We start from the raw sequence: 25,493 nt of genomic DNA on the forward strand, positions 1-25,493 counted from the left end.
GAACAGGCAGTGGATTCTCAGGCTTTAGATTGATGACCTCCAGCACTGTGCAGATCTTGACTGATTGAGGCGTGTCCGTCTCTCTGGTCTGCAGACGTAATCTTTATGCCTAGTGGAGCTTTGACGTCGGGGGAAGAAAATCTTTAGATTGAACTATGCTATGACACATATCAAATATGTCAAAAATAAAGATTAAAACCAGCAGCCATTTCCCCTCTAATGGAACAATACAATGTCGTAATACTGTGTAAGCATAAATACTGTATGGTTTCACACTTCTGCACACTAAACTCATCTCAGTAGAGTTTTGGGGTGTTTTAACTATGTCTCTTTTGTTTAATGACTGAACAATCTCACCTTACATCTCTAGGGTGACAATTTACCTTTCCACACAAATCAGATGACAGGGGACTTCTCTGGTTTTCCTTCAGTCTGTCTTTGGTGTGTGAGTGCTGTCCCGGATTTAAATGTAGGGATCAGGATTAAATCACTCCAGGAATCATCACCACTAACAACATATGGGATCACAAGGTAAAATCTGAGTCTGAAGATGAGGCCAATTGCCAGCTCAAAGTGTGTTAACATAAATACAGCTCTATTGTATACGGGGCTAAATTAGCAGTCACTGTTTTTTGCGGTAAGATGAGGAAATCCTGGCCAGTTCATGCCCATCCAACCCCAACAACACTCAGCTACTAAAAAGTAACTCTAACACATTTTCTATCTTTAACTGTATTTCTTAGTAAACGTAGCATAACCCAGGCCTACATTTCAATATCTTCACAACCTGAAAGTTCTTTTCATACAGTATGACATGAAAAATTGTCAAACACCCTCACATATCTAGTGCTGAAAGGAAAGTTGCAAACCCTGTCAAACACCTGATGAGTTAATCAATCAATCTCGACATCAGATCCAGGATCAGATTCAAGGCTTGGCAATAGCTGTGAATATGAAAGCTGGCCTGATCTGATATAACTAAATGTTAACTTTCCAGCGAAATTGTGAAACGCAGACGCAGCTGTTCCAGCATGTTGAATACATGACACAAACCACCAAGTGCAGAGTCTTACTTATTGAAAAACAGACATTGCCCCTGCTGTTTTCAGGACCCTGGTGCCCTGAGTTAGTATTAATCTCGGAATACTGTGCTAATAACAGCTTATCAAGAAGCAAGAAACAGTGTATTTTTTGTGTGACATTAGACACCAAAGTATCTCATTTTGATAGAAACACAAATTGGGAAATACATGACTTGCATTAACATCTTAAATAGTAAACATTTTATTTTCCAACAGCGCCACCTAGTGTCCCGGCAGTTTTGAAAAGCAGAACTTTCATTTTCAGAACGTTGATAAGGGGGCGTGGCTTTACGTCATCACGTTGACCTTACGTGAAACGGGACTTTGTGCGTTGAGCCTTTCTGGGGAAACGACGAGGAAATTAGCAAGTTAACTTAAATCATTCTAATAAGGTACGCGCATTTCACACACAAATAACACACGGTCGTAAAAATGTATTGTATTGTTTCTTACTCTTAAAGCATGTGACGCTTCACCTGCACATAGTCTGTATGCGTCTGCAGAGACATGAGTAACTGCAGCCCACACCGCAGACTGCGGCGCTGGCTAATCGTTTCTAGAAATATCACTCGTTTGCAGCGCTTTTATTTCAAAGGTTAGTACTGATGAGTGAATGTGTAATGCCGCTCTTTAGCGTGCATGCATGCATCAGGTCACCACCACACAACAGACCCGCGGATACTCCTGACTTTGCAGGACAGGCCATGTCCTATTATTATACTTGTAGCGCAGATTTCCGCAGTTCTGCGCAGATCTGCAGAATCCTAGCGATCCCATTGGTGCAGCAGCGCAGAACTGCGGAAATCTGCGCAACACGAACGCAAACTTACAGCCTTCTTATGTTACTGCGCTCCCAAGTGCGTTCCAGAGACTGTGACAGTGGAGTTACTATATATCATTATATGTGTTAATTTGCATTTGCTTGTATGTATTTTTGCTACTTTAACAAATATTCAGTATAAATACATGAAATGCAAGTAGCCAATTAAAACTTGTGATATTTCTACCTCTCTTCCATGGCATTAGCAACCAAGGCAATGGCGTTGACCCAGATTTCATCTAACAAATGTTGGGGTGGTTTCCAGAAAGTGTTCGAGCACGACAGGTATTTGTCTTTTGCGTTTTTATTTCACACCAATGTTTCATTCACTATAAACGTGCCTAGTCTGCTGTCTGTTAGGAGGAGTTATTTGAGTCCCATCATCAGTATCAACAGTCACACTTTTAAATGTTTGAAAAGCAGGATCTAGGCTCTTTCTAAAACAAATTAGTGCTTTTTCATAAAAAGAAGCTCTTGCTGAAACTTAAACATGATTTTTCTATTTTGTGCTCAACAGTGCAGAGCTCAGATGCAGAATGAGGTTTGGGATCTATCTGCCCCCTAAAGCAGAAAGTGGAAAGTGTCCCGTGATGTACTGGCTGTCTGGTAAGTTTGAAAGAAATATACAAGTAAAAGCATGTAACTGCTTTTTGTAGGTCATTGAGGTAGTTTTGAGAACTACTTTAGTACGTGGTTGGGCATAAAGATGACAATATTTCCTATTTCCCCAGTCTGTCACATTGTTGATGTGCAGTCCCTATATATACAGGTGTGAAGGCTGTGCAGCCCTCAGATCTCTGAAGCTGTGAGCGCCTGTGACAGCTCCGCATCGCTGACTGAAGCGTCTTTGTGGATGCCATGAAAAGCATTTTGAGGATGTGTCATCTGCAAAATAAATCAGATGCTTATGGAGACTGTCATATAATATGAGTTCTGATATTTGTTTTATGGAGAACATTGTTTATATTTTTGTCACAAAGATTGACTTTTATCCCGTTGTGAAAATTGAAGTTAAAGTTTTGGTGGCGTACGAAGTCTGAGAGAACTCTGATATTGACAAATGTCAGGTATTTGGGGGGATTTTCAGTATATATTTTTAACCATGAAATGCGCCTTGCCTACTGGGCATGATAGACTCTAAACACTTCTATAATACCGATGTCATGTGTAGCAATATAACCAAGATCATCTCATCTTCAAGGATGGTCAGTTTAAGGATTTAAGGGCTGAATATTTGTTACCCTTCAATATCCATGGTATTTGTTCTGTTTTCTTTGTGACTAGGGCTGACATGCACAGAGCAGAACTTCATTACTAAAGGAGGCAGCCAGCAGGCAGCTGCTGACCATGGGATTGTCATTGTGGCCCCGGATACAAGTCCCCGTAAGCTCACTACACATCTCCTTTAATAACTGTGCTGTAAGTGACGATACTGCAGTGTTAGTCTATGGGTAAGGGCAGTGAAATTAGTTAATGCACAGCTAAGCTAAAGTGTATCATATAGTCATGCATTGTATGTTGTCCAAATGTATGTTCTTTCAAAATGTACTTCTGCTGTAATATTAATTTAAATAATGTCCTTTGGAGGGTAGTTGCCAGCTGGCATTTTGCATTTCTCAATTCCCTTAGAAGTGCTTGCTTTGCTCTTTCTCTTTGTTCAGGTGGCTGTAATATTGAAGGGGAGGATGAGAGCTGGGACTTCGGCACTGGAGCGGGTTTTTACATCAATGCTACAGAAGAGCCCTGGAAAACCAACTACTGCATGTATTCCTACATCACGGAGGAGGTACCTGCATGGCTAGACCACATGATCATTTGAGCCTTTTGGCCCTTTTGTAAGCAGAATCATCTTGTAGAACGATTGAGTGCGATATAGAAAGTTTACAAATGAGAGGGGGCCATTCGACCCATCGTGCTCGATTAATGGACACCAAACGAGCACGATGGGTCGAATGGCCTCCTCTCGTTTGTAAACTTTCTTATGTTCTTATAGGGCCCAGTCTCCTGTTTCTTCCCTACTTGGTCAGTGGCAGTGTTTTGAAGAACACTTCTCTCTCCCTCTCTCCACCTCTCCCTACCTCTCTCTCTCTCTCTCTCTCTCTCTCTCTCTCTCTCTCTCTCTCTCTCTCAGCTCCCTCGTCTGATCAATGCCAACTTCCCTGTGGACTCTGAGAGGATGTCTATTTCTGGCCACTCCATGGGCGGCCATGGGGCTCTGATCTGCACCTTGAAGAATCCTGGGAAATACAAGGCAGGTTTGGCTTCAGCGATGTAGCAGTGTCTGCAGACTGTTGTATCTCACAGTAGCTTGTACCCACATGAAAGAAAAACATTCATATATTTTGGTTTCCAGACCAAATAACTAAATATATTTTGGAGCTGAGAAGATAGTTTATTAAATTGAAATGCATTGCTAATTTTAATTCAAATGCATCTTGAGGACAACAAATTCTCCACCTACTAATTTTTCAGGGTTTTAGTAAAGGTTAAACTTTAAACTTGATTTTCAGCTTTGATTTGTTATAACAAGGACCTGATGAAGCTATAATATGATGTTTGAAATGGGGCTTTAACTTTTATTATGCTTGATCCATGAGGTTAATAAGAAGAAAAAAAAAAAGACAAAACTAATGTAATTGCACATTATTTAATCTATACGATTTGGAGACACTTTTTCCATGGTTGAAATTTCTTCCTTGATTTCTCCACAGGCTGTTTCTGCATTCGCTCCAATCTGCAACCCCATGCAGTGTGCTTGGGGACAGAAGGCCTTCAGTGGGTATCTGGGACCAGATAAATCAACATGGGAGGTACGGTTCTGGGTTTCTAACAGAGGAATGTGATGGAGAGAGTTGGTCATTACCCGTCATAAACGTCTGTTCTACAGATATAGAGACTCTTTTCCTAACATTGCTGGGAGTTCACTTTTGTGTCATTTTACACGGGAAGGCTTGGCTGACTCTTTTGTGAGTTACTTTTGTGTGCTTTAATCTGCTGTTGTGTGAGCAGGATGGTTTGATACAGATGTTGCATTCAGTCCCACCCCCTCCAGTGTGTATATTTAATTGATAAGCAAACCGATAACTGCAATGGTGTCTGTGCCGACCCTCACCCCTAGTCCCGTTTCTTTTGCCCTGTCAGAGCTATGATGCCACAGTCCTGGCGAGCAGATATTCCGGGCCTCAGCTGGACATCCTGATCGATCAAGGCAAGGAAGACCAGTTCCTGGCAGCTGGGCAGCTCCTCCCGGACAACCTGATAGCAGCCTGCACTGAGAAGAAGCTCCCAGTGGTGTTCAGACTGCAGCAGGTGAGCTCAGCCCTGTGGCACCCCCTGCTGCTGCTCAGTGGGAGTGAGTCCGACACACTCGGCACTTAGGGCCTAAAGTGAAAAGCTCCACTTATTGCTAGTGGAAATAAACTACATTGACATTGACATTGACTATCACTCTGTAGAATCTCTGGAAACCCTGTGATGGGCCCTGTTATTAAGGCTTCCCGCTTTCAAAGTCTATTCCTGTCCTTTCTACCTGCCTTTTAAAGTTGTAATTTCAATTACTAAATAATGTTCACCCACCAGAGACAGAATGGTTACATTAATGTATAGAATGCTCCATTTCCAGTTTGATTATGAATTGGTTTGCATAAAAAATTAAATCCCACTTTTATTTTATTTGCACAAGAGATTGTCAGAATTGTTTGACCATGGTGCACCGGTGCCATATAATCTTTGCTTCTTCTTCTCTCATCCAGGGTTATGACCACAGTTACTACTTTGTTTTGTCCTTCATCAATGATCACATCAAACACCACGCCAAGTACCTGAATGCTTAACACCTGGACCCACCTTCATCAGTGCCTTTCGATGCCACACTGCTCCCTGGAGCCAAAGGCTGTTTTGTGCAACATTTCTGTTATAGTGAATTCTGCATTTATGAAATATAGGCAACGTATGGTTTGCTCATTTGCATCCCTAAATAAAGATCTGTGAGTGGTTTACAATGTCTGAGATCATTTGATACCATAACCTCTTAAGTTAATTAAACACTAACTGGTGGGTAGAATTCACAGGAGAGTAGAATAATAAAATTACTATTATGGTGTTTGGAAAGGATTTCCAAGGACCAGGGCTACCAACCAAAAGGGGTTTTCTTGTTTAAGCAGAGCTCCTTAAATGTGTAACTTTTTAAAATATTTAACTCCACACAAATGACAGAAGCTTCAATGGTTTTTACAAATAAGACGTTTACTGTTAAATAAAGTAATATTTGTACTATATACATTATTTACAGTTGTTAAGGCGATGGTACAAACGAATCATGTTTAATACATTGAAAGAACGAGTGCTGTATAAACATCTGAAATTCCTAAAAGCCATACTCATTATACACAAAAGCCGTATAACAAAATATTTAACATACTTTATTTATGGTACATCTGACTTTAAACATAAAAACCCATTAATACAAAATAATATTCATTTGTAAAAAAACAAACAAAAAAAAAAAAACAGTACAACTTGTCATGTTTTATCTACATTAGAGCAAACTAGAATAAAACACCCTACTCAAGATTCAGCAGATAGCATTTGTGTGGTTGATACAAAAATTTGGTAAATGTATGATTAATAGAAATGTGAAATCGTAGTTAAGAAACGTTTGGATTTGATGGTTACCAAAATATGAATACATCAGAATTCCTAGACGTCGCAAGAAAGTAATAAATAAACTTTAAAGTGCAGATTACATCAAACATGCTAGCTGCCATAATGTACAGGTTTCAAATTATGTTAAATATGTAAATCAACTGCTAGTCTACAATGCATTTCAAACTCAAAGTCTGTACTGTAGTGATTGTACATGTGCTCTGGGTTGTGACGGGGTCTGACATTCATTAAGATATGGCCCATGTGCTTTTAGAGACATGCTGGTCTACCAAAAAAGCCACAGATTAAACTTTCACAACAGCACTTATTTTTATGTTTTACTCTTGCACTAGTTCATATGTTGCAATGCAAGTAAATCTCTGTATGTGGGCATATGGACACAGTACTACAGCAAAGGGAGAAGAAGTTGAATTAAACTGGTAATGTTTCAGCTGAGATAGTCCCAGGTGATTTATTTTTATTATTTTAAGGGAAGGTTGGATTTTCTATTGTGATTAGGAAATATTTATCTTCTCATCCACAGCCCATTTGTCACAAACTATAAGCCAAAGAGTTTTTTAAACATTAGGATTAAATATGCAAAGCTGAGGTCTTTAAGGTTTGTCAAAAGCTACTGTAGTGTAACAAAGTTTTGTGGATGTGTTTGGAATTGATCAAGCTTAGAGGCTTAAAATGAAATGTCTATCAACACATCTGGACTCTGGACAGTAGCTTAGAAAACGAAGCTCTACTGATTACTAAAAATGTATTTTGATCTTCAAATTGAAAACCACAAAGATTAACAAAGTCATTCTACAATCGAAACCCTACTTGCACAAACCAACAACACTTTACAGCTCCCTCAGTTGTGACTCCCAAACCCACAGCCTAATACTACTCATTATAACATTCAAAATATATACACATTGATTACCTGTAAACACAGACATTAAAAATAACATCACCTATTTCCTCCCACTTGTAAGCCTTCTATATAGCACTGTTAAGACCATTGCTCTGTACTTTCTGACTTGCACCTGCAAGGCTCAGTTTAGTCTTTTGGCAACTAGCACATCTCTCTGTTTGAATTTGATTCTGCTGCTGAATCTTGAAGTAGTTTTACATTAGGACACCAAGCTTAATTAATATACATGTTCAGAAAACAAGGACAGCCAGAACCCTCCTGTGTCCATCACAAATTCATCCTTTTTTTAGTGTTTTCAAGCACCTTTTGCAAATAAAAAATATTCAATGTGCAAGCATCCCTTCACCAACAAATGTGCAATCATTTTCTTTCTTGCATCAAAAAAAAAGAATTAAACTCTTGTCCCATGTTGTGTGTTTAGTCTGTGCAAAAGATGCATCTTTTTCAAGCATTTCAATCTGCCATAGTGTCATTTGATTCATTGTAAAAGCACACTAAACACTGGGTAACCAATCTTAATTGAAAAACAAAGGGAATATTAAGAAATTAAGTATCGTGCAGCTTTACCTAATTACAAAAAACAAATCAACAAAAACAAAACAAGTGACATTCTTTATCCCTAGAAATCTCATAAAAGCAGATTCAATATTTCACATTTTCTATTAGATTTGGTGTGAAAAAAAATTAGTTATTCCTCATATGTTATGTGATAATACTTTGGCACATTTATTTTTTATTTTTAATGTTATGTCACCCAAAACGAATATACTACAGAAAGTATTTGAATAACTGAGCACATTAAGCTGCTTAGCTATTGGTTGGGTGGACATGTAACCAGAACTAAGAAAAAGTGAAAGTGTGTACAGCTAGACTGCCCTCCTCTGAGTGCGCTTTTCATTCTCGCCAGGTTCAGGCACAGGTGGGAAGCACTAATGCAATAGAAACAGTGCATAACTGTCAGAAACCATAAAGGAAGGGAAAGTGAAGATTACTAGAGAAGAACATAGTCTGACACGTTCTTTGTTCTACTGGATTATCTCAGCCCTCAGACATGACAGCAACAGCTTCTCCCCCTTCACACTGAATTCCCTCAAAGAGCCACTTACTGGTTCACCACAACTGATATTGTACAGTGCATCCGGAAAGTATTCACAGCGCTTCACTTTTTCCACATTTCGTTATGTTACAGCCTTATTCCAAAATGGATTAAATTCATTATTTTCCTCAAAATTCTACAAACAATACCCCATAATGACAACGTGAAAGAAGTTTGTTTGAAATCCTTGCAAATTTGTTAAAAATAAAAAACAAAAAAAGCACATGTACATAAGTATTCACAGCCTTTGCCATGACACTCAAAATTGAGCTCAGGTGCATCCTGTTTCCACTGATCATCCTTGAGATGTTTCTACAACTTGATTGGAGTCCACCTGTGGTAAATTCAGTTGATTGGACATGATTTGTAAAGGCACACACCCGTCTATATAAGGTCCCACAGTTAACAGTGCATGTCAGAGCACAAACCAAGCCATGAAGTCCAAGGAATTGTCTGTAGACTGCCGAGACAGGATTGTACCGAGGCACAGATCTGGGGAAGGGTACAGAAACATTTCTGCAGCATTGAAGATCCCAATGAGCACAGTGGCCTCCATCATCCGTAAATGGAAGAAGTTTGGAACCACCAGGACTCTTCCTAGAGCTGGCCGCCCGGCCAAACTGAGCGAATGGGGGAGAAGGGCCTTAGTCAGGGAGGTGACCAAGAACCCGATGGTCACTCTGACAGAGCTCCAGCGTCTTTCTATGGAGAGAGGAGAACCTTCCAGAAGAACAACCATCTCTGCAGCACTCCACCAATCAGGCCTGTATGGTAGAGTGGCCAGACGGAAGCCACTCCTCAGTAAAAGGCACATGACAACCCGCCTGGAGGACTCTCAGACCATGAGAAACAAAACTCTCTGGTCTGATGAAACAAAGATTGAACTCTTTGGCCTGAATGTCAAGCGTCATGTCTGGAGGAAACCAGGCACCGCTCATCACCTGGCCAATACCATCCCTACAGTGAAGCATGGTGGTGGCAGCATCATGCTGTGGGGATGTTTTTCAGCGGCAGGAACTGGGAGACTAGTCCGAATCGAGGGAAAGATGAATGCAGCAATGTACAGAGACATCCTTGATGAAAACCTGCTCCAGAGCACTCTGGACCTCAGACTGGGGCGAAGGTTTATCTTCCAACAGGACAACGACCTTAAGCACACAGCCAAGATAACAAAGGAGTGGCTACAGGACAACTCTGAATGTCCTTGAGTGGCCCAGCCAGAGCCCAGACTTGAACCCGATTGAACATCTCTGGAGAGATCTGAAAATGGCTGTGCACCGACGCTCCCCATCCAACCTGATGGAGCTTGAGAGGTCCTGCAAAGAAGAATGGAAGAAACTGCCCAAAAATAGGTGTGCCAAGCTTGTAGCATCATACTCAAAAAGACTTTAGGCTGTAATTTGTGCCAAAGGTGCTTCGACAAAGTATTGAGCAAAGGCTGTGAATACTTATGTACATGTGCTTTTTTTTTTTTTTTTTTTTAATCAATTTGCAAAGATTTCAAACAAACTTCTTTCACGTTGTCATTATGGGGTATTGTTTGTAGAATTTTGAGGAAAATAATTAATTTAATCAATTTTGGAGTAATGCTGTAACATAACAAAATGTGGAAAAAGTGAAGCGGTGTCAATACTTTCCGGATGCACTGTATTTTCTGTAAGTGGACATCAAAATGTAAAACATGCTTGTGATGCAGCACATAAATGGGATCAAAATAAAATGTTTCCTTGTATACAAATAGGTTCTGTTCACTCAACAAGTGGACCTCCTACCTCAGCCTTTTATTGAATGCAACCTAAGTGTTGGGAAAGTGTGCTGCTGCTGCTGCTGCTGCTCCATTCTGTACTGAGGTGGGTACAGTGTGCTGGGCTCTGGACTCATACAGGTGGGATTGGCGTGGGAAGTTGTGATATTGTGTCACACCCTTGGGCTTCCCACTATGGGTAAAAGGATGGGGGTGGGAACCTTTCTGATCCATCCATCCATGTCAGGTGTATGCAGCTCATTCAGTTCTAATAACAAGAGCTTGCTTAAACCACATTCTATGCCTTCCTTCATGTTTTCGACAACATAGATCTTAAGTGTAAGTGGGTCAGTAAGGTAGATGGAATGTATAAACCACACACACGTGAACAAACGCACACAAAGCAGCCATGGAATGAAATGCAATAATGTAGTAAGTCACCAACCCCTGAGACACACCGGAGAGCAACTCAACTGAATAATAAAAAAAAGATAAAAAAATAATAATAATACAGAACATAATTTTTCAAGACTACATCTATCAAAATATATTAACTGTGTTAAAAAGCATTTTTGGGATACACTTCTTGTGACGTTTACATCCTTCATCCTCCTTGACGACAAAAGAATTGTAATAAATAATATAAATAAGAAAGTTGTAATACGAGGCCATGTGTCCGGCTGCGAAAGTAGAACTCGGATTTATTTCAGAATAGATTTCCAGCACCAGAGCAACTCTCTCTCTAGAAAAATGCTCCTAGCTTTTGGTGCAACTATCACCTAATCATCTGTTTGAAAGGCCTGCACTGCTGTCCACTGTATATAAAACCTTTAGGTGTCCAACATCTCCACATCAGTGACAAGGTGCTTTTTGATCCAAGCTGGACCACCTGCTTTAGAAAGCCACTGCTCACTTGAAATAACTGTCCTGCATTTATGAATAAATGCCAAAAACCTGCATAAAATGTCTGGCAAAACCTGCTTGTTAACAATAATGAAAATGAGTTCTGAATGTATTAAGGTTCCTATAAAAATGGAAAATAAAGTCCTTTAAAAAAAATAAGACAATTCTCTTTCAGGAGGTATAGTGGCAATATGTGCTGTTTCACTTTGGTTACAAAACATGTATTAAAACCCTTGTCTTTTGTGCTGTGCTTTCAGGCAGTGTTCGGCCTGATTTTCCCTCCGTCTTACTTGGTTCTCACGTAAACAAGGCTTGTTTGGTTGTGGCCTCGTCCACCAGTGCTTGGACGGTTATGCTGATTTTAACCAAGCCTTTCTCTTCAAGTATGTGATGGGGCAGACATAACTTCTCCTAAAATGAAAAGAAGGCAGCACAGAAACAGTAAATAAAATGTGAACACAAACATAGCGCACAAGAGCAATGAATCACACAAACGAGAAGCATGTGGCATTAGCCTAAATGCCATACTGTACCTTTTGGGGTGGTCCAGAGGGCAACGGACAGCACTAGAAACATGTTTACAAGTTCTGTGCTGTTGGAACCACATTGGCCATTAGCTGAATATAAACAACACCAGACTGTTTATCAACCATCAAGTAACTCGGAGCTGATAATACTTATGAATGCTGCTTTTAAAACCACTCCTGTGAAATCAGGGTTGATGTAAACAAACATATCTCTGAAGCCATTAAATTGTGGTTACCCTCAATAAATTAATCTACAAAGTTAATAAACAGCATTTCTAGTGAACTTTCAGGTTGCTTTCATTTTGTTAATGGTTCCCTCCAGTGTAAAATAATGAACATGTTTAAAGAAAGGTAGAATATTCATTCTTCAATAAACAAAAATACATAAATGACTAATTAAATAGAGCAAATAAATAGTTCATCACATCACTACTTATAATGGGTCAAAGTTAAAAAGAGTCAAACTATACATTTATTAGTTGTGCATTTACAGTATTAAATATACAAGTAATAAGATGACAGGCTTCACATGAACAATATTATAAATAGTTAAACATTTCTCAATTTTTAAATAAAACGATTCAAAATCAACAATAAGATGCACCTCTTAGACTCACGTGGCAATAGTGAATGTCTGACAAAACAGCTCCTAGAGTCAGTGTATTACATGAATAATTCAAAGATGAATTGGATGCAGAATTCAAGTATTCTATTTGATGCACTTAGCGAAAAACAATGAATTAATAAGCACTAAATTAGTAATTAGCATGAGAAATAAGTTCTCCTTACTACGTTGTGGATCGGATCTCTTGTGAATTGTATTGCTCACCGACAGAACCGAACCTCTCCATAGAGAGAATGCAGGCTGAACTAATGCAGAACAAGAGGCGCTGAATTGAACAGATTAGGATGGCGTTTCTCAACCATTCAATCATTAGTTGGCTAACCTTAAAGCTTCGTTAAAAATAAAAAATAAAAATAAAATAGTTCAAGTGAAATTAAGTAAATCCTGTAAAGAAACAAACCAACTGCACCAACAATCTTTGGGCTTCTCACAGCTTCATAAATAAATAAATAAAAATAAATAACTCCTACCCAGAAAGCTATACAGAGTCAGAGAATCCCATTGCTTTTGTATTTTAAGATATATTTTAAGATGGAATGACACCGAAACAACCTGGCCCCCTTTTCCTTAACATTCATATTCTGTTGTACAATTTGTTTAATTAGAAAATAGAAAGTTATAATAAATTAAGGGTGTTTTTATTAAAACACTAGATGATGCCCAGAGACCGTTGGCTGATCTTCTACATGTAAACTATTCTGAAAGAGTCTGCACATAAAATATCGAATAACTGCCAGCAATATCGGATTTCAAAATGTAGTGTAGTCTGCAGTATGTCTGTGGTTACAAAAAATCTAACACACTCTGGTGAATGGGATAGACGATGAGAGCAGAAAATTAAACCTGCTGCCTTGAGAGAGAGGCTCAGAAGGACACATCTCAACACGTGCAGCGGAGATGCTGTGAAACTGCAGTGTAAAAAAACACGAATAAACTGAAAGGCAGAGAAGGATACGCTCCTCTGGCCGTGGTAAGATGACAGGCACAAGAAGCGCGTCTTTTCCTTGTTCTGTTGATGTGCTGTACTCTGTGCTGTCGGACTGAAATAACGGTTTCGCTAACCCTCTCTCATCTGCAGGCCTGTGAAAGGAGTGTGTGGTTTATCGGACAGAAGAGAACAGATGCACATGCAGCTCAGGTTATGTTAGTTCACTCCATGTGTACGCGATGAACAGCAAGACTAGACAGAAAACGTGTATGAGGCTCGAGCCAATGAGATCCCAGACGTGCCAGGCTGGAGGAGCTGCCTGTGGGCCGGGGCTCGGGCTCGGGCTCGGACTCTGGTGCACCAGCAGAGCGCGCACAGTCTTTCGAACGGGCCGCAAGTCCGACTGCAGAATGTCGTACGGAGAACAGAGGTCAGTCTGTCCTCGGGGGTGAGGGAGGGGCAGCCGCCAGGACAGAGGAAACACAAGGCAGGAAATTAAAAATACACAAGAGATCAGTAAAGATAGTATTTTTTTGCAGGCAGTTTGGCCAGGCCAGTATTTGTGAAATAGACAGTGCAAGTTCAGTGGCTTAGGAAAGCCTCTTAAAAGCTTAGGGAACATTCATCCTTAATTTCCCAATATCACAAGTAACACTAAAAGGATCTGTATATTGCCATTATGCACTTGCTATGACATGAGACTTAAATCAAGTGTATTCATATGTAAAGGATGGTTCACATTAGTGTATTTTAATTGCAAGTACCTAGTATACTAAATTATATATCTTTAATGCTTTTGCCATAAAAAACAAGACTTCATACTACATCACATTTTAGACAATGTATTTGTTTAACGAAATCAAGGACTGAAGATTCTTTTATTCCATGTTTTGACCACTGTCTTTTTCAGAGAGACTGGCCCTTTGGAAACTTATGGGCGATGAATGATTTTGGAGGCAGGGTGCAGTAGTTATGCTATGACAACAGGCTGATGTACAGTCAGAAAAGGAAAAGACAAGAGTTGATAGCAGCAGCACCCAAGGTCTGATTTTGTGTGGAAAGCTCCGGTATAATCCACAAGAGCTCTACAGATGAAGCCAGCAAAGGTGGAGAACTATGAGCAAGACTGTTGACAGTGAAGCGAGTCTAAATGTAAAGCTGAAGCGAGTCTCTGTTTAAACGGATGCTTTAAAGCTTCCCAATATCAGACTCATAAGTGTATGAGCAAATTACTGCCTCCTTTATTAAAGTTGGTATTTCCATTTCACAGCCATCTGGGCTACAGCAGCTTTTCCAGTGAGAGAGTCTTCCTCTTCCTAAAGAAGATACTTCAAAATTTACAAAAAGGGCCAGAAACACAGACTTTTTCAATTGTACATTTACACTGTGGACTGCTATCTTAGTTCCTTTTTTCACTCATTACATATAATAATGACATGGCGTCTGCCTCAGAAGAAGTCATTCCCGGAAGCAAATCCTATCTGAAGTAGATAGTTATCAATCTACATAATACAGACACAACCTGTAGCAGCAGCAGACAGATTCAGTGAATCAGGGTCTGCACTGAGCAGGCTAAAAATGGCTCTGCAATCAGACTGCCCTATTCTCTTGCCATCTCCCATACATCATCAAGTTCCAGGGACACTGTTTTGCCATCAGTCTATGTCTATAGTACACACCGGGACAGGTCTGGTGAGCTGAATAAAACCACTGAAGAGAAGATGGAAGAAAAAGAAGAACCACTAGCTACAGTGAGGGACAAACAAATCTTCCGAATCCACGTATTTTTTTTTTTTTTCCTTCAATGCCTTAGTCCTATGTTCATTCTGCTTCAACAAAGGTCAGACAACGTTTAAAGTACACTATTCAAAGTATTCCTATTACCCATGTACATGATATTCCACAGATTTATTGTAGAACAACTATAATTTGCAATTTAATACGAGTTTAAGGCAGGCTGTGTCAAGTCAAAGGTTCAATTCTCCATTCCAAATGCTTTTCAAACCTCTAGCGGCTTTTTCTATTCATAAAACTTGGTTTCTGGACATTTAGAGCCAAGTAAGGCTTCCTGGTCCTGCATCCCTATCATTCCACAGGAGTTCACAAGAGACTTAATTGTTTATTGAAGGCAGCAAGGAATTTATTCACAGATTTGCATTCTTTAATAATTCAGTTTTACAGTTGTAAAACATCCTTTAAATACAATCAAGATGTTGTTTTTTACGTTCAAAGCTTCCGTTATGATGGATCAGTGCAGTAAATATATTAAATATATTTAATATGTATTTAATTTAATATTTTACTTAGAAATATGCCTATACCTGTAAATATACCTATATAGATTTATCAACACCATAAACCTATCCTGGTACAGTTAATAACACCAAACATTGCCAACTATGAAATTAGTTTCTTACACATAATAAGGTGACCTGCATTTGGAAATCCTGATCTACACAAAGAATCAGTAGAATCAAAAAATATTAGTAATTGCACAGTGCCATGGCACAATATAATGAACAATCCCTAATCAGACACTCTCTGTCAGGATAATCAAACAGAATTTGGCATGGTTTATGGCTGTTGTAATGGGTGACGTACTTGAACATGCATCACCTGTGTTATTAATCTTTAATGTAACTCTCTAATATCCAGTTTCACACAGGTTCATTTTTCTGCTGGTACTCATTTTCCTTATTTAAGTCTTACAGCTGTTTACAGTAACTGCATGTGTTGTTCTCTGCCAATTCCACATTCCTAGACTAAAATTCCCCCAGGGAATTGTGATTTGATTGCGAAAGCGAGTCTGATACGGTATGTAGAAGCCAAAGCCATATCATGAAAGCACGGTTTGGTGAGATGGCGCTGAACTATCTGGTGTCATTCCCTGGCCGGTCTCAGTGCTCCTAGTGCTGGGATGAATCACTTGCCTATGGAGCCCATACTCTACATCTCTGCAGCTCGTGAAGGGCAGAGCAATGTGGCAGCTGAGCCTCCGAGTTTTCCGTACGGGTCAATCGCAGTGTGCTCATCCCAGAACTATAGCAAAGACTTCCCCTCCACATCCTGGTGCTCTCAGTGAGCAATGGGAAGCTTACCTCCGGCACTCCCAGCTTCCTGCAGGCATCCAGGAAGTTCTCCACATTCCTCCGGCACTTGGCCATACTGAGTTTAGGCTATGGGTTGAAAGTTGAAAAGTTTTAAAGATGCTTTAACAACCACATAATGACATATTAAGATCTAAAACAATAATACAAATAAATTCTGCACAAGCTACCAACAGTTCATTCTAAAATGGCACATTTACACTAGGCTGTAGACTCAAAGCACACTTTGCAAGGGGTTAAAAGCTTGTCCGGGCCCTGACGTACCACTGCTGGTGATGGGATGTGAATGCTGCCGACGGATCGCGGGCGCAGGTGGTTGACTAAATGGCACAGGACCACGCCGTCCATCAGAGATGCTCCCAGGTCATCTGATAACACCACCTTCAGCCTGCTCTCAATGATCTGTGAACACACACACACACACACCATCACTGCCCACAGGGCCCAGAGCCTACAGGAGCATGGAGGAGGCCAGGAGTGCATGGCAGGGAGGCTGCTTTGGAGAAAACACTGCCATAATGTGGCCTTACCTCCCTGAGCTGATCCATCAGCTCCAGCTCCTCTCTCATTTGCTCCATCTTGCGGCGGATGGTAAACTGCGGGTCGACCGACTCCATGCTCTTGGGGGTCCTCAAGAAAACTGTGATAGAGGCGAGAGCGGCCGTGGCAGATGTCAGAACAGGGAAACCCTACACTCATATCATTCAAAAACAACAGGTGATCTGAAAATGATTCTATCTCCTCCAAAGGAGTTGTATTTTTCCTTACTTACTTAACAACACAGAAACAATGACTTGTCAGCTGTTTACCTGTTCAGCTACTCGACACAAAGCTCGTAGACTCATACTGAGTGTATCCTCCTACACTCCTACTCAGAGAGGAATTTGATTTTACTATGTAAATATTATTGTCAAGGCTAGCTTAGGGTTTTGTTAGGTACTATCAGCAAGTAAGCAGAAGCATTATGGTTCTGTCTTGGCAGCCTGGCACACAAAAAAGCAGAAGATGGAAAAAGCAAAATAAACAATAATAGACTTTTTAAATAAAGCAACTGCATTTCTTCCAAAAATATAAATACTGTCAAATATTTAGAATGTTAAACTTTGAAATGTTACACTTCACAAAAACAAGGAGGAAAGACTTGAAGAGATCTGGTTCAGGTTTAAACGTTATGCAAAATCTTGGAATACGTTTCAGCCTGCATGTCTGTTTACACCAATTTAATTACACCGAACCTTTCCACAGCAGGAGAGATCTGGAAGATTAACCCCAGTCCTTTCCTGCAATACAATTATTGACCACAGGGAGGAGCCTTTGTACAGCTAATCGTCATTGAACCTGACAAAGAATCCGAATGAATAAAAACGGTCAACTTCACTTAGATGTAAAGTACGTAGCCCCCCCCCCCACACACACACACACACAATACATAAAACAAACTAACAAACATAAGTAGAGTTGCAAAAAGTAATTAAATGACACAAAGGGATTACCTTCACTTTATGCAAAGACAGTGATCAATACGCTATCCCCTGAAAAATCAGCAACTTGAAACTAAATCTTTTTACTCCCTTGCATACAGTTTCAGACAGTAAAGATTGCCTCTTGGACAGACCTGGCACAATTCAAATGCTCTCTAGAAAGTCCAGCAGTCTCTTTAAAGGAATGGGGAAATCTGGTGTTGACGGATTAGTGTGAAGTAAATAGGTTTGTCAAACAGCCCTACAAGAACATCTGCAGTGAGGCATTTAACAGTGCCCACTGCAACTTGACAAGGCAGATAAGTGATTTCCACTGCTATTGGCAGACCCTGAGCAGTGCTCTTTCATTAACAAGTGCTGGCAGAGGGTAGCAGGGCTGGGAGGTTTTGTTAGCTCCACATTTCTCTTTGGCTGCTTCATTAAACCAGATGACAGACTGAAACAAACAAACTAAATAAAAAAACTAACCATATTCTTATCAAATGTTACATTTCTGCACAACACTGATATTTCAGTAAGAATGTTTTGCTTATCAGAATGATTATGTCTGCAGAAGGAATGTAAAAATAATGTATATGCGGTTTACCAAATGATTTTATCCCTGCTACAATGACAGAAAATCATTAAATACGAATTTCACATTTTTATAAGGATAAACAAAAGACAAAGGGATTGTCACAGTACAGGTTCTACAATGACAAACAACTTGATCAACAAATTTGATTCTTGACACTTGGAAACAGGGAGAGAAGATTTGCATCCTCTAACCCCCCGCCAAAAGAAATTAAAGACCTGGAAGGGTTAAAAGCAAACTCAGCTGCACATCTAACCCTAATGAGCATCACATTGTCTGAGTGGAGACCACCACTGATTTGACTCACCCCCAAACAGACAGGTCTCAGACTAGACATCTGGAGCCCTTAACAGATCCGGATTAAAAACTGACATCATATCGACAAATCCAGACTACCAGAGAGACGCATTTCGTCATGCCAGTAAGCTGTCAGTGACCTGCGCCACATACAATAATACTTCACACCCCTACACCTACATACTGGTACTGAGGCCTCCTGTTACTATACACATGAGAATTGTGGAATCTAAGCTCATTGGGGGGGACTACCTTGAGTTTGGATATCAACCTCTCTTGTAAGATTAATTAAAAGAGTAATTTATGTATTAAAGTGCTCTGAAATATCAAATGTTAGCATGTCTTATATTCACATCAGGACTCCCCTCTTTCCCACTGGACAGCTTTGCCCAAAACAGGCTAGTCCTTATGGGAGACCTCTCATTTGATGAGCAGTCTGAAAATGCTCTCAGATGCTGTTGAACAGTAGTACCTGTGTCAACCACAAAAAACAATAGTCCATTAGGGTGCACCTTCCACTAATTATCTAAAGGCATGTTGTGTTGTATAATGACGACTTGCAATTGGAGAAACTAGAAAAGAACTGGAGAAGAGCAAAGGCATAGTTCCATCTTGCCTTTTTTGAAGAGCACAAAACATGCCATTACATTTGAAGCACAGTCCTTGACTCTTTTAGTGAAAGGGTCCTGATTTCTTCATCTCAGCCAAGTGCATTTAGCAGTCACACAATGTTAAGAGCTTGAGCTTAATGGTTTTTTCCAATATGTATGTTGGGGAGCTCAGTGTACGTGTGTGGGGGGTTCTCAGATATTTGAAATCTGTTTTTTCCCACACAGCCTGATATTATATTGCTCTATAGAGAGCTTCACTCACATGTAAAGTGTATTTACACTATTCCCTGGGTGTTTTACATGTCTAGGAAGAAAGGAAAGGGAAAGGAATAAGCAAAGGCAGCAGAATGGTCCTTGTGCTGCCCCAGAACGTCCAGTTGCTGTCTTGCATAAGTTCCTCAAGTATGTGTAAATTAGATAAGCCTCATTTGATCATTAATTAATAATAAAAGCTGTTTCATTTGTAAGTCTTTTGTGCGATTTGTCGCATTCCACTTTTTTATTGCCAAAGGATTTACAGATTAAAGCGGGACAAGACAGGAGGATCTGGCAGATTAGCAGTTTTCATACTGCAAGGAGTACTTTAAATTACTATGAGAAGGCCTGGGTAATTCCAGCACGTTTGGCCTTAGAAACCCAACAGATTATCAGCAGGGCTGGAACTGCACAGTACAAGTAATTCTTTAGGGAGGACTGTATCTGTATAGTGGATGGATCAAGTGTGGAGGGAATTTGTTTCTTCATCTAGGCATTGCAAGCAACTGAAAGATGGATTTGCTTTATTCTGTAGCCTAAGGAGGACACCATGCAAGTCAAACCACAAGAGATCTGTGGCACATGTCACCAATATAAAGCAATGAACACAGGGCACATCTGGAACCGCAGAGAACAGAACGACTGAAAACGACATGTGTTAGCACCATGAAAACTGGGTCACTCTGACCTACTTGTTTGATACAGATCTCAATAGGCTCAATCCAGGACATCACTCTCTGGCTACTCAGGTGCCAAGACTGAGATAAAGAAAGCTCTCATTCCGACACAATGCAAAGGGGTCTTTATTCATTCATGCAAATAAATAAATATCTGTAAGCTATTACACTGAGAACACTTATGTACGAAACAAAACAAATGTACTGGCATCAAAAGTCTATTGAGTGCTTGTGGACCCGCTACACATAACAAACTTCAGTAGATGTTGCCTCCTCCTAAACGTTTGCCTTTTCTCATGGGTGGCTATAGACATATAGGCACCCAGCGAATAGTGAAAATATCCTTTTGCGTGAGACTGTACATCAATAGGAAATAGTGTATAAACCCTAGAGAAGTTTTAGTCACTAAGATAAGCGGCCTCAGGTATGATATTTTATAAATCTGACGAGGCAAATTTTCAGTTTAAGCATTTAACCACAGAAGAAATGCTGAATAGGAAATTTAATTCACCATCTCAGGACTTTGCTGCCTTCCGTCTCTAGGCATTCTTCCGCAGGGACATGTTCCTGAGATTACATGTCAGCCCCGTGCAGCCATCGGAGGCAACGCACGCTCACTGCAGAGGAAAGATTACGGCGGCTGTCTGTGGACCCCAGTCTTGTACTGTATTATCCTTCACAGAACAATGCAATCTATGCAAAAGAAACATGGTTGCGTATGCTTCAAAAACTAATTTAAGTAAGGAAGCACATAGTTTTGAAATTACATCGCCTTTCAAAGGAGAATGAGCCTTAAAATCTGCATATGGGATCTGGTTTAATTTGATCATGATAAATACTACCACTGTGATTATGATGATGATGGGTAATTAAAATATATTTATTATACATGTCTATCTATGTCTACAATTTTCCAGAGCATAACTATGTGTGGACAAACGATATGCTATGAAATAACTATGAATAATATAAATGTTTAAATAATAATTGTACAGTTTATTTAGTATTGACTTCAAAGTCAAATGTATAATCTCATTGTAGTGTAAATACCCTAATGCACACTGGGCATTAACCACAATATACACAGTGATCCAGTGTGAAGCAGCACTCGCCACAACTATTTAGAGCAAAAAGGTGACAGAAGCCTTTTCTCTGCAAAATGCATATGAAATATAATGTGTAGACTCTGAGTATAGACTCTCCACATCAGCCAGATCAGCTATTGACAGCAATTAACATGCCTTTCAAATTTTGAAAGACTAATTTCTTCTGCTATCAGTTGGTAATGTTTCAAATCAGGGTGTTTATGTTGATGATCCCAAAAGTATTTTCCACTTTCCTCTTTTTCAAAGTGAATCATCCATTCACTGTCCTGCATACATCAAAAGCCAAGAGTAACAGTGAAAGCGTTGTTCCCCCCCCGGAGAAGAGATTAAAGCAGTATGAAATTGCCATCATTTTCCATCCATGACCCAGAGAGCAACAGTGGGACCAACTGTTCAATTTCAGGAAATCACCCATTTCAGTACCCCTCAGAAACAAAGAAGAAAAAGGAAAGCTAATGATGCTAAGATAGTACTGAGATTTAAAAAAAAAAAAAAAAAGTACTTTTTCCTGCAGCAGACTACCTAATCAATCAAAGACTACACATAAAGAAATACAAACACACATACAAAAAACACCTAAAAACATTCTTCCATAAGCACATAATTTTTTCTATGAAACATCTTATAGCTGATCAACAAGGTGGGGAAAAAATACCCACAAGTATCATAATACTAGAGTTCTGTGAGACAGACATATAAAAACAAACACCACATCAGTAGACTGTAGGAAGTGAGTGTTTTTCCTTCTCACTCTGCAGTCGAATCGAGCACTACTGCCCTGTGCTCAGTGATTTCTGATTGGATAGGACAGTAAGAGAACCTACCACTGCTTTGCATGCCTCCTTCAGCTGGGGGAGTGAAGGTGTCTCTATCCCCTGTCAGGCCCTGTGTGACAGTGCTGAAAGAGGGAAGGGGAAAGGAGGGCAGCAGGGACTGGACTGGAGGAGGGGGAGTAGATAAGCCAGGTCCATTTACCAAAAAGTGGGAAACCAGAAAAAAAAAAAAAAAAAATAGAAAGAAAAAGAAAAAGCAGCAGCAGTTCATTTATACAAGCAGGTAAAAGGGGTGAGAGTGATTGAGGTTGGCGTGAGTAGTCATGCAGTGATCAGAGAGGGACAGGGAGGAGAGATGCAATGCAAAAGAAATGCAAAAACAAACACAGAGGAACATGGAGGATAACAACAGTTTAATGTTAGTACTTTACATTTCGATTTCATGACATGCAGTTAAAGCTAGCCGTTAATGCTACTTTTGAAATGCTAGCTAATGGTACTACTGCTAAGACTACTGCAATGGGATGCACTTGTTTGCAGCCATCTCTTTGAAACTGTACCCAAAGACTTCACATTGTTCGGAGGAGTGACAGTGCTTCCAAATAGTCATGCCAGTAATTTGGGATGTAGGTGCATGTTAAGACCAATAAACTCAATTTACATCATGTCATACGAATTCCAATTATTCACAGTAGCTTTTAGCCTCTAGCTACCTAAAAGAAAGACTGCTGCCAATTTAAACAGAACAGGCACACGGTTTTAGTTATGGGTGTAGTCTTCGTGTGGTACAGTGTGTACCCTGGATATAATATATATTATATATATATATATATATACAATTTTAAAGACATTTGCTTGATATGTCATTGAGTTGAGGGAAAATGCTCCAGTTTGAAGAATTCTGGGTACAGTTTTGTTCATTAGCATCTTAGTTACTGAATCCAAACTGCTGCTGCTTAGATAAGTTTGCGTAAATGAAGCTCCAAGCTTCGCAGTTAATGTCTGATCAGCATGTCTGTGCATGTTTCCCACAGCACACAGCCCTGGTTTATTATCTCAAAGCTGAGGGCAAGTTTGTTTGCCAAAATTAAGCTCAGAAACAGAACAAATCGAGAACAGGGATAAAGAGGATTTGTATATCTATATGCACAGTGATATGGTTGGAAACATCTTAATAATGGATTCTTTGTGAAAAGAACAGAATCTCTTCGCCTGCTACATGCTTCATCATGAAGTTCAAGATGCTCTTGTCCTGTTTCAGACATGATTGATGGTCATTTTTCAGGAATGGGGAGTATAGGTACTTGGCAGGAGTAATTTCCAAAAAGACACGTTTTCTTTCCCTTCAAGATGCACTGTTACATCATACAGCAACATATCAGTCCTACATATCACCAACATACCACTCCATCAAAGGTGCACCTTAAATCAATTTCTATTGCATCTTCTTTACTAAAAGAATTCCAAGAATGCCAGAGGAGCACATTGTTGATTTATAGTACACAGACACACGTTTCTTTATCTAAATATGCCATATTATCTTCCTTTAAACCAACAAAAGTCCAATTGCACTCTTCATATCAATCAAGTGATCCCAGGACTCTGTATGTCTGAGCACAGAAGAGAACATCATCTCAGCTCTAAATGACATGGCTTCCACAAGCGGAGAGGTCTTTGTGGCCAGTGTAACAGTGTGAGTGTTGCCTCAGGCCAGTGTATCAGCAATACTAAATCCACCTCAGGCCACAGCTGGGAATTTCTCTTACCTGATCGGGGCTTTAACCCAAAAGGAGGAGAGTTTAATGAAGGAGATAAAGCAGGACTTTTGTCTTCCCCCTAGAGAAATAGAGAAATGGATAGTTAAAAGGGAAAAAGGGAAAATCACTCATTATGCTGAGTCATCTTCACATCTTTTAATAACAAATCAAGACGGTATCTGATTTATTATGCTGCCCCCTACTAACGAAGAACATAACCAATAGTTCTAGTCCATGACTTCCACAAGGCCTAGAATGCATAGACCTGTAGGACAAACGACACACAGAACGCAGCCCATTCACTGCATTTTTTAAATTATATCCAGAATGGACTGAAAGTAACACACAACATGACTTAAACCTACTGAATACATTTAAACATAATCAATATAAGGTTTCCTACATTCTAATTTCAGGTGCCACAGACATGATGTTCTGAACACAGCCCAAACAAAATGTACTGGTCAGTCTGTTTACTCAAGTATACACTTGTCAAATGTTTTAGAACACCTACATTTTTCCAGTTTTTATTGAAATGTACGCAGTTTAATGTCTCAATGTACTCTGAAATTAAAGCATGGAACAAATAAACAATTGGAGATAAAAAAGAAATCATGGAATTCTTAATTTAACCCCTTAAACTAACAAACCCCTCTGGTGACAATTATGACATATGCTGGAACCAGACTACTGATCAAAACAAGGCCATCCACGTTTTGGTAGAAGCAAGGAAAACTCTGTTTACAACAATTTTACATAATTGGATCGGTACTTCTCTGTTTGATAGAACATCAAATAATATATACTGGATTAACCGTTAGGTCGTTCTGAACAAAACAATCCTATTTGCAGGCCATCTGTGACCGTTTGAATGAGACCCCCCGGAGCAGACTGCGTTTACCCCGATGTGCGCATTGTAGGAATACAGTGTAACTTCTATGCACAGGAGCTGTGCGCAACACTGCCAAATAATGTTTAAGAGGGTGTAGTAACACAGTATATATCTCTGAAATTTACTTTATTTTTCAGTTTTTGGTGTCCTAAACTTTTTTTGTTAACCTCTGGCAGTTTACCGCTTACCTTTGTACCATTTCAGGTTATTCACTGGACTTGAACTGCTTCAAATTCAATAAAAACTGGACAAAAGGGGGTGTTCTAAAACTTTTGACGGGTAGTGTAATTTGAATGTGGAGCACTTTATATGTACAGATGTTATGTTCACTAGAAAAACAGAAATAAGAAAAGAATGTGCACATGGGACTCACCCTATCCACAGAGTCTCCCCACAGCTCACTCTGTGCTCCCTGCAGACTCGAGTCTCTCTGCAGATAAAAACACTTTCGTCAGGGTTGCACTCATTCTTTCTGTAGCCCTGTGTGGTCACTGCTGGCCGAGTGCCCTGTCTACAGTCTGAGTTATGTTTAATGAAAGAAAAAATCTGTTTATAGTTGAATGTTATATCCCGATCAGTCTATTGTTGGCCTTGACACAAAGAACACATTTGTTCTTCATCAGTTGTTATTGTTTTATTATTATTTATTTCTTTATCTTTTTTTTAAAT

At 39.7% G+C, this 25,493-nt stretch overlaps 2 protein-coding genes across 9 annotated transcripts in view; one reads left to right on the forward strand and one right to left on the reverse strand.

Moving 5' to 3' along the window:
- The first annotated feature begins 1,355 nt into the window (after positions 1-1,355).
- esd (esterase D/formylglutathione hydrolase) lies at positions 1,356-5,903 on the forward strand. 2 transcript variants are annotated; one of them, XM_066706414.1, is made up of 9 exons: positions 1,356-1,474; positions 2,109-2,187; positions 2,420-2,508; positions 3,187-3,285; positions 3,564-3,688; positions 4,034-4,153; positions 4,614-4,712; positions 5,044-5,211; positions 5,655-5,903. In XM_066706414.1, the coding sequence occupies exons 2-9, from the start codon at positions 2,120-2,122 to the stop codon at positions 5,733-5,735; spliced, it is 849 nt and encodes a 282-aa protein (XP_066562511.1). In that variant the 5' UTR covers positions 1,356-1,474; positions 2,109-2,119; the 3' UTR covers positions 5,736-5,903. The 2 variants fall into 2 exon arrangements, with proteins under 2 accessions (XP_066562511.1, XP_066562510.1); XM_066706413.1 differs by lacking the exon at positions 1,356-1,474 and adding an exon at positions 1,568-1,677.
- A 225-nt stretch (positions 5,904-6,128) lies between these two features.
- lrch1 (leucine-rich repeats and calponin homology (CH) domain containing 1) overlaps positions 6,129-25,493 on the reverse strand; it is a 72,445-nt gene continuing 53,080 nt past the window's right edge. For 4 of the 7 annotated variants that reach the window (XM_066706411.1, XM_066706407.1, XM_066706410.1 and 1 more), the window contains 7 exons: positions 25,198-25,254; positions 23,942-24,011; positions 22,227-22,340; positions 16,932-17,041; positions 16,666-16,803; positions 16,393-16,470; positions 11,646-13,730 (listed from right to left, as the gene is read on the reverse strand). In XM_066706411.1, coding sequence (XP_066562508.1) covers positions 13,506-13,730; positions 16,393-16,470; positions 16,666-16,803; positions 16,932-17,041; positions 22,227-22,340; positions 23,942-24,011; positions 25,198-25,254 — 792 coding nt within the window. In that variant the 3' untranslated portion in view covers positions 11,646-13,505. Of the gene's footprint in view, positions 11,626-11,645; positions 13,731-16,392; positions 16,471-16,665; positions 16,804-16,931; positions 17,042-22,226; positions 22,341-23,941; positions 24,012-25,197; positions 25,255-25,493 lie in introns of those variants that run through there. The other 3 variants (XM_066706408.1, XM_066706412.1, XM_066706409.1) reach the window with 3 other exon arrangements.

This window comes from Amia ocellicauda, chromosome 6, assembly GCF_036373705.1.
Source record: "Amia ocellicauda isolate fAmiCal2 chromosome 6, fAmiCal2.hap1, whole genome shotgun sequence".
In the NCBI taxonomy this organism is placed as follows: domain Eukaryota; kingdom Metazoa; phylum Chordata; class Actinopteri; order Amiiformes; family Amiidae; genus Amia; species Amia ocellicauda.